We start from the raw sequence: 9,981 nt of genomic DNA on the forward strand, positions 1-9,981 counted from the left end.
TCAAGTCAGTGTGCTCTAACTTAATAAATAATTCTGGTTTTCTTCTTAGATTTTTTTCAGTCTTTTTTTTTTTTTTGGTACTAGGGATCAAACTTGGGACCTTGCACTTGCGAGGCAGGCAGCGGAACCGCTGAGCTAAATCCCTGGCCCCTGTTTTCAGTTTTTTATTTTAGATAATCTCGAATTGAACATATTCATCCCCAATAGTCATTTCTTTGAATTAGTACCTTAGGAAAAATTATAAGGATGTAATTACTGGGATAAAGGCCACAAATTGTGCAATGGTTTGTGCTACAAGTAGTAACAGTTTTTGCCACCAAGGATATGTCAGTGAAATAATTTTAGTACATCAGCATTGAAGCTTATCTAAATTCTTGCTTTGTAGTCATTAAATGGTTACAGCATTGCTTGAGTTTGCATTTCTTCCTTTAATAGCATGAATAAGCATTTTTGCATATTATTGGGTATTTATATTTCCTCTTAAATGACTTGCCTATTCATGTTCTTTTTCCATATATCTATTGGGTTCGTGATGGTCTTCTTTGTAAATTATATGTATACCTATTTTGTATGTTTCATATTTTTTCTTTTTATTGAGTTTATTGGTACAATCTAGGTATACAGTACAGTTACATTCATTATTGGGATTCTGTACCCTTACATGATAGGTCTTGGTTCTCATTTCTTCCCCCTGTCCCTGCCCTCTTCTCCCCGCTCCGCATTTACAAACACTTTATTCCTATTCCTTCAATTTCTCGTATTTTCTCCTCTCCCTTATTACCTTTCCCCCACCCTTCCCACTTTACCTACACCTTTAGCCCTTTACTTCCTATTTCACATTATTAATTATCTCATTAGTATCCTGTACACTATTATAGTTTTTCACACCAGAGAAACTATTCGGTATTTCAGTTAAAGAAATCTCTGTAGGAACATTAAAAATAGGGAATCTTAAAAGAAAACTAAAAAGGAAAGTAAAAGAGAAAAGGCAATGATGTAAGATTCATATTTTTGATGTAAAAATATTCTGTTTTGAATAAATTATATATTTTTAAGTTGTATATTTTTTTTCTTAAGTTTTTTTTATTAGTACCTGTTTGCAGTACATAATGATCACATTCATCATAGGGGATTTGTACATGTACATAACATATCTTAATTCTTTTTTATGTCCCCTTACTCTCCCCCTCCATCCTACTCTTCTCCCCCTCATTTATAAAAGCTCTATTTTTAATTTTTCCTTCTTTATTTTTTCTTTTAATTAATTTTCCCTCCCTCCCTTCTTTCCTTTCCTCCTTTCTTCCTCCCTTCCTCCTGGTCCCTTGTTCCCCTTTCCATTTGAACAAGTTCTTCTTACTTCCTATGTTCCATTTTGCTCCTTACTTATGCCTTAGGTTTTTCACACAGAGAAGCAATGTGATATTTAAACTTGTGTGTCTGATTTATTTTACTTAAGATTATGGTCTTGAGGTGCATCCATTTACGTAAAAATGCCTTGTTTATCCTTTATGGCAGGATAGTACTCCATTGTATATAAATACCTCATTTTCTTTATCAATTCATCTGTTATTGAGCATATGGACTGTTTCTAACATTTAGCTATTATAAATTGTGCTGCTGTAAACATGAGTATGTGTCACTGTGGTATGATGACTTTATCACTTTTGGGAAGATGCCTAGATGGGGGTCAAATTGAACCTCTAGGTTCAGTTTTTTGAGGAATATCCACACTGATTTTCATTGTGGCTATGCAAATAAATTATATTTCTTACACAGACTTTGGGTAAACGTTAAAGATTGTATCTCTATTTAAGACTTGAACATTTTCTTTCTCAGCATTGTCGATATGTTTAATTTGTAGGGCAAAACATCAGAGGCTCTTGCAAAACTAATTTCACTACAAGCTACAGAAGCAACTATTGTGACTCTCAACTCCGAAAATATCCTCCTGAGGTATTTATCTTCATTCTTCTACCTGTTTTTAGAATTTTTTATGAAAATTTTCAAATATACCCAGAATTAGAATATCACAACCCCACATAATCTCTTCCAGGTGTAACAGTTATTCAATTTTGCCATGCGTCACTTCATCTATCCACTTTCTCTTTCTGTTGTTGCAATAGAATGTACATCCCAGTCATACCATTTTGCTGTGAAAGATATGTATAACATCTCTTTAAAAAATTCATATGTGCCGGGCGTGGTGGCGCACGCCTGTAATCCCAGCACTTGGGAGGCTGAGGCAGGAGGATTGCTGTGAGTTTGAGACCAGCCTGGGCTACACAGTGAGTTCCAGGTCAGTCTCAACTATACAGTGAGACCCTGTCTCAAAAAACAAACAAAAAAATTCATATGTAACTACAATAGCATGTATTGCACCTAACAAAATAAACAGTGATTTTTTTTTTTTTTTGGTACTGGGGTCAAACTCAGGACATTGTGCTTGCGAGGCAGGTGCGGCACTGCTGAGCTAAATCCCTATCCCCAATAGTGATTTCTTAATGTCACTTAATACCCAAGGCACATTCACATTTCTACTTTGTCTCTAAAACATTCTTTTTGTTTTTTTCTTTTAAATTCCCTCCTCTCCCCTCTTCTCTCCATCTCTAGTTCTCCTTTCCCCCTTTTCATTCTTGTTGTTATTGTTAATCTCAGTTTATGTTTATGGTGTACAATGTTTATATTCATTGAGGTTCTTAGGACCTTTTATGTGGCATATCTTCACTCTGCCTATCCCCCCCCAACCCAACCCTTGTTCTTGGCACCTGGATTCCTTTCCATCTGCAAGAAATCTATCCCCTTGTCTCCGTCTTCATTTTTCTCTTAGTTTGTACTTTGCCTTACTCAGATGAGAAATGCCGTATGATATTTAAGTATGTGTATCTGATTTAATTCACACTTAATATTTTTAGGTACATCCATTTTTTCTACAAAAGCCTCAAATTTGTTCTTTTTATAGCTGAGTAGTATTCCATTATACATCGATACCACGGTTTCTTTATCCAGTTGTCTGTTGATGACAGGCTGTTTCTAGGATTTAGCTATTATAGTTTATGCTGCTGTAAACATTAGTATGCATGTATAACTGCAGTGTAATGTCTTAAGTTCTTTGCGGGGGAAGATACCTAGAAGGGGAATAGCTGAGTTAGATGAATTTTCTAATTTTAGTTCGTTGAGAAATCTCCATGATAATTTCCATAATGGTTATACTAGTTGACATTCCTACCAACAATGCAGGAGGGTTTCTTTTTCACTACAGGGACACCTGAATTTGTTATTTTTTGATTTCTTGATGATTGCCATTCTTTCTGGAGTAAGATAGAATCTTAGCATTGCTTTAGTTTGTATCTTTCTAATGGCCAGAGATGTTGAAACTTTTTTTATATATTTGTTGGGTATTTTTACTTCTTACTCTGTGAAGTGTCTATTTCTCTAGTCCATTTTTTTTGAGACAGAGTCTTTCTATGAAGTTCAGACTGGCCTCAATCTCACTATGTAGCCCAGGCTGGCCCTGAACTTAGGGCAATCCTCCTGCCTCAGCCTCCTGAGGGCTGGAATTGTAGACGTGAGCCACCATTCCTGGCTTCTAGCTCATTTCTTGATTGAGTCTTTAATGGTTTAATTTTTTGAATTCTTAGATATTAGTTCTCTCAGCACTAAGTGGCAAAATTTTTTCCTATTCTGTAGATTGTCTCTTCATTATACTTATTGATTGTTTTGCTGTGTAGAAGCTTTTTAGTATGATATAATCTCATCTGTTGATTCTTGCTATTATTTCTTGTGTAGTTGAGATTCTGATTAGAAAATCTTTTCTTACACCTGTATTCAAGTATTTTACTTATTTTATCTTCCAGTAAATTTAATAGTTTTGTTTTTAATGATTAGGTCTTTAATCCATTTTGATTTTAATTTAATATACAGTAAGAGATGTGGGTCCAGGTTCAGTCCTCTGCAAACAGCCAGTTTCCAGAACCACTTGTTGAATAGGCTATATTTCCTCCAGTGTATGCTTTTTGACCCTTTGTCAAAGATCAAATAGCTGAGTGTGTCTTGGGGTATTTTTATATTCTCTATTCTGTTTCATTGATCCACCTGGGTGTTTTTGTTACAGTGCTATGCCATTTTTATCACTATTGCTTTGTAGTATGTTTGAAGTAAGGTTTTGCAAGGCCACCTGCTTTGCTCTCATTGCCCAAAATTGCTTTTGTTATTCTGGGTCTCTTCTGGTTCCATATAAATTTTAGGATAGTTTTCTCTAGTTCTATAAAACATGCTGTTTGTATTTTGATTGAGACTTCATTGAATCTGTAAACAGTTTTGGGATTATGGCCATCTCAACAATATTGATTCTGGTTGTCTGGGAGCAGGGGACATCTTTCCATTTTCTGATGTCCTCTTCAGTTGCCTTTTTCAGAGTACTGTAGTTTTCTTTATAGAGGTCCTTCACTTTCTTGGTTGGGTTATTCCTAGATATTTCATTTTTCTTGAAGTAACTATGAATGCTATTGCTTTCATAATTTCTTTTTCATCAAGTTCATTATTAGTGTAAACAAATTCTAATGATTTTTTATGTTGACTCCCTCTGTGTTGCTGAAGTTGGTTATTAATTTTAAGCGAGTTTTAGTTGGGTATTCTGTGTAGAGTATTACGTCATTTGCAAATAATGATAATTTAATCTCTTCTTTTCCTTATAGTATCCCTTTTATTTCTTTCTCTTGCCTAATTGCTGTGGCTAATGTTTGAAGTACAACATTGAATTGAAGTGGCGATAGTTAGATTCCTTCTCTTCTTCCTGATCTTAGGGTAATGCTTTTAGTTTTTTCCCGCTTAATATGATGCTAGCTGTTGTTTTTTCATAAATAGCTTTTATCAAATTCAGGTATTATCCTTCTATACCTGTTTTCTCCAGGGTTTTAATCATGAAAGAAAGGGTGTTTATCAAGGTGATATTGGCTTCCATACATGAATGTGGGACTATGTCATCCCTTTCTGTTTCTTTGAAGAGCTTGAGGAGAATTGATGATATAATATCCTTAAATATTTTGTAGAATTCAGCAGTGGATCCATCAGGTCCTAGGCTTTTTTTTAGTTGGTAGATTCTTTATTACTGTATTAATTTCATTGCTCGTTAGGGGGTTGTTAAGCATATTTATGTTTTCTTGTGTTAGTTTTGGTAATTTATATGACTAAGAATCTGTACAATTTGCTAAATTGTTGGAATATCATTTTTATTTATTTTATTTTTTTCCTCTCATCGAGTTTCTTGGTACATTTTAGGTATACAGTACAGTTACATTCATCATTCAGATCTTTTTTTTGGGGGGGTACCGGGGATTGAACTCGGGTCCTTGCACTTGCAAGACAGGCCACTGAACCACTGAGCTAAATCCCCAGCCCATCATTGGGATCTTGTACCTTTACATGACAGGTCTTGGTTCTCATTTTTTCCCCTTGTCCCTGGCCTCCCTTCACCCCCTCTTCTCCTCCCCATTTATAAACACGTTGTTTCCATTTTTTCATTTTCTCATATTTTTTTCTTTTCCCCTATTATCTTTCCCCCACCCTTCCCCCTGGTATATCATTTTTAAAAGTAGTAACTGTCTTCTGGATTTTGACAATGTCTATTTTGATTTTTTTTGGGGGGGGTGTTGAGACAGCATCTTGCTATGTAGTTCAGGCTGGCCTTGAACTTACTGTGTAGCCCAGGCTGGCCTCAAACTCTTGGTGATCCTCCTGCTTCAGGCTCCTTAGTTCTGGGGATTATGAGCTGTGCCACCACACCTGGCTGCCTTTTTATGTTTCTAATTGCATTGGTGTCTTTTCTCTCTTTCTCTTGGTAAGTCTGATTATGGGCTTATTTGTTTTATTTTGTCTTTCAAAGAAGCAGCTCTTTGATTCATTGTTGTTGTTGGCTTTGTTTTGCACTCCTTTTTTAGTCTCAGTTTAATAGATTTCCAATCTCATCTTTATAATTTCCCTCCTTAATTTCAGTTTGGAGCTGGCTTTTTGTTATTTGTCAAGTATCTTAACATTTCTCATGAGGTTATTTATTTGGGCATGCTCTGTTTTCCTAATGTAATTATTAATTGTGATGATGTCTTAGAACTGCCTTGATTGTGGTGATGTTTTACAATAGCTTTCTTGGTATCCCAGAGGTTTGGGTGAGTTGTACATTATTGTTAACTTGCAGAAATTTAAAAATTTCTTCTGTGATCCATTGGTTGTTTAGGCGCATGTTATTAATTTTCCAGGAGCTTTTACTGTTTTCTAGGTTTTTATCTGTCCTTGATTGTCAGTGGTCTGACAATACTCATAGGGTAATTTCATTTCTTTTATAGTTACTTAAAATAGGCTTTGTGGACTAGGATGTGATCTATTTTGGAAAAGTACCATGTACTCAGAAAGGATGTATACTCTGTTGTAGAAGCGGGGGAATACTCTGCAAATGCTTATTCATTGGATATGTTTAAGGGTGTGATTCAGCTCTGGTATTTTTTAATTGATTTTTTTGGTTTAGTTGATCTATTTGGGAAAATTGGGTATTAAAATCCCCTACTGTGATTGTGTTAGTGTTTATCTGATCTTTTTTTGGTTAAAAAAAAAGTAATACAATGAATTCATTAAACATCATAATATACATGCTAGAAATAATAATGATATACAAAATAGTATACAGAATACAGAATATACATTTATCTGAATAGATTAAGGTTTTAATTGTTGTTCTTTAAAATTAGAATACCTTGGTGTTAGCCAAAGACAGTATTCTACTATTCACTCCTGTACTAACTTTAGCTCAACTTTACATGACACAGTCACTGATAAGACCAAACAATTTAATACTGAATATGACTTACAAATATAGGAGCTTACAAATTTCTTACTGCATTCACAGAATTCTAATCAAATAAATGCACTTAGTTTTATTGCTTTTGTGGCAACTAAAAACTTGAACTATTTCCACCCATATAAAAAAGTAAAAATGCAAAGAGATAAATTACCCTAAAAGCTAAGGTCTATTTTTTTAAAGGCAGTAAGAAAAATACACAAAAGAAATTTTAAGACTTTTCTAGGTTCAGCAAAATGGCTAGTATTTATAGTAAAGTAATGCTTCATAAAAGTAAAAGCCAGGGTGATGATATGAAATAATTTTTATACTATCATTATTAATAATGTAAAATTTAAAGATGAAATTAAGATGCATTGCTGCTGTTTCCTATTTTAAAATCATGTGTTCCTTGGCTTCACATCATAATGCAGTACATTCAGTATAAAATTGAATCCAAGCAAAATAATAGATAAATGCATTTTTAAGGATCACACAAAAGGTTGTGTAGAAGAGAAATATGTTATACCATTCTTCTAGAGATGACATTTCTGACATCCCACAGGAGCAACAGTGGTTGCTTTAAGTTGGTCCCTCCCTACATCTCAAATGCTTCTAATCACAATCACCCATGACTCTACTGAGGAAGCACCAAAAAAAAGAAAAACCACATTGGAAATAGTATAATAATCTCTTTTTCAATGAAATTTGGTTAGCACAGAAATAGCATGAGTCTTTGGGATTATATGGTTTATTTTCCTATACTTTAACTGTACAATACTTTAAATCAAATAATTACACTGTTTTAAAGATTTCTAAAGAGAAAATAGTTTTTGCTATCTCATTAATGAATTTATAACCCTTACAGCTTATATTAATAAATTTTACCATTTTATATGCAATCTTCTTATACCAACTTGCAGAACATTTTCTTCCTTTCTCTTTTCTTTTCTTTTTTTCTTTCCCGTGCTGGGGATTGAACTCAGGACCTTGAGTTTGTGAGGCAGGCATGGTGCCACTGAGCTAAATTCCCAGCACATCTTCCTTTTTCTTTCCATATGTCAAAATTTCACATATGATTCTACAAGTTTGCATTTGCATTAGTCTATAAATTACATTCAAGTCAGCATGAAACACTACTTAATAAAAGCTGTTTGAATACTGTAATGATACTTAGTAGGTTGTCAACTAGTCATTTAATATATGCCCTAAAATTTACATTAAGATTAGATATTTTTCTTTAGTAAATAGCATGATCAGATATTAAATACTAAAATTTGATCAATAACTTGTGACAGCAGTTGTAGTTTATACTATTTGTATGTTGTCTTTGGTTCCAGTTTTTTAATGAACTGTTTTCTGGAACTATGACTACGGTTTTGTTTTGTTTTTTCCTTTTTGGTATTGGGGATTGAACTCAGGACCTTGTACTTGTGAGGCAGGCACGGTGCCACTGAGGTAAATCCTCGGCCCCTATGACTACAGTTTTGACTTGGAAGTGCTTTCTAGGGCTGGGGATATAGCTCATTGGTGCTGCGCTTGCCTGGCAAGTGCCAGGTCCTGAGTGTGATTCCTGGTACTGGAAAAAAAATGAAGTGCTTTCTGGTAGAACACATTTCACTAGAGAAATAGGGATTAAAATAGAAATTATAATTTGCTATTTGAAACAAGCATGTTTTTAAAAGGTAAATACTCTACATTTCTTCCAATAAATATGTATTCCACAGTTAAAATTTTTGCTATACCTCTTTATATGATGTAAAATTTGATACATTTATATGGAGAAAAAATGTCAATAAAGATAACTCTATCCTTAAAACAGCACAGCAGCAGGCTGGGGATTCAGCTCATTGGTTCTACTGCCTGCCTTGTAAGTGCAAGATCCCAAGTTTGATCCTCAGTACCAAGAAAACCCCCAAAACAAAAAACAAAAAACAGCACAGCAGCAAAAAAAAAAGTAGGTGTGTTAAAACTGCACATAAATAACTTAAAATAGGAACCATGTCACTTACTTCCTTTGGGAGTGGAATGCATTCATAAACCATGTGGTACTGTTTCTTTATTCTCATATTAGTTTCTAAAAAGATGCAGCCCAATCTTTTATCTTCAAATATTTTTACAAATGATTTCATAAACATCTGAATTTCTTCCCAGATATCTTCATGCAATAAGGCAGCAGCTCAATGATGGTGCAAAGGTACTCCCAGGCAGTGTCCCTCCGAAAAAGATTGGAAGTTGGATAAACAGAAATAAGCCTTAATACCTATTGCAACAATAAGGTGCTTGGGAAATTGAGAGCTGTCAAAAAATACATACATTTTTCCATTTGTGCAGCAAGACACTGGTGTTCAGCAATAGCGTTTTTCCTTTGTTTCTCTTCCTCTTCACCTAGATGTTTTCTCTCAGCTGCTTTGAATACAAACATGTCATCCAGAGTATAAAGTCTCTATCTGTTTTTCCCATAAACTTAGATGCCATTCTCATAAAAAGTTTGTTTTGATTTTCTGCTGTTACCATCTTTTCTTTTTTGACTAAAACTTACAGGCTTATATGATCATCATAATGACAGTATCTGTCTCTTTCTTTTTCCTCATGGGTAGAAACCCTGTGTCTCTTCTGACATCCTGCTTTTGATTCCAGAGGTTTTGGTGTGTTCACAGGCCACACTCTTCTAGACTCATGTGTTCTGACAAGGATCACTTCTTGCTGTTCTGCATTCTCCTCTGCTCCTGTTATTTTTTATGATATTTGTGTTACAGTTTCTTTTAGTTTATTAGCCTTTTCACATTTGGCTTTAAGTTTTTCAGCCAGTTTCATAGTCCCATCATCCCTGCCTTAATAATCTTGGCTCCCAGCTTGTTCTTCTCATCAACACTCAGGACGTGGATGATCCTCAATAATTATTTGTTCCTTTTGTCACTAAGAGCCAATTACTGAGTCACAGGAGAATCCTCTAACCAGTGCTGCATTCACCATGTCTAAAATTTAATGGTAAATTCTCCACCTAATGTAGATTTTATGTCCTGCCAATGTTTTCTCCTTGGAGGGTCTTCTCTCACTCTCAGCCTGTAAGTTTTCTTCCATGTCTCCTGGAATGTGGCGCTAGTCAATGTTGCTACTGGTTTCCAGTGGTTCTTTTTTTTTTTTTTTTTTTT

The 9,981-nt window shown here is 34.6% G+C and overlaps 1 protein-coding gene across 2 annotated transcripts in view; it reads left to right on the forward strand.

Moving 5' to 3' along the window:
- Atp7a (ATPase copper transporting alpha) overlaps positions 1-9,981 on the forward strand; it is a 162,674-nt gene that overhangs the window by 113,036 nt on the left and 39,657 nt on the right. For both annotated transcript variants that reach the window (XM_010641329.2, XM_010641330.3), the window contains one exon: positions 1,862-1,953. In XM_010641329.2, the coding sequence (XP_010639631.1) occupies positions 1,862-1,953 (92 nt within the window). The remainder of the gene's footprint in view (positions 1-1,861; positions 1,954-9,981) is intronic.

The sequence above is a fragment of the Fukomys damarensis genome, unplaced genomic scaffold, assembly GCF_012274545.1.
Source record: "Fukomys damarensis isolate Sample0158 unplaced genomic scaffold, DMR_v1.0_HiC HiC_scaffold_39, whole genome shotgun sequence".
NCBI classification, from domain to species: domain Eukaryota; kingdom Metazoa; phylum Chordata; class Mammalia; order Rodentia; family Bathyergidae; genus Fukomys; species Fukomys damarensis.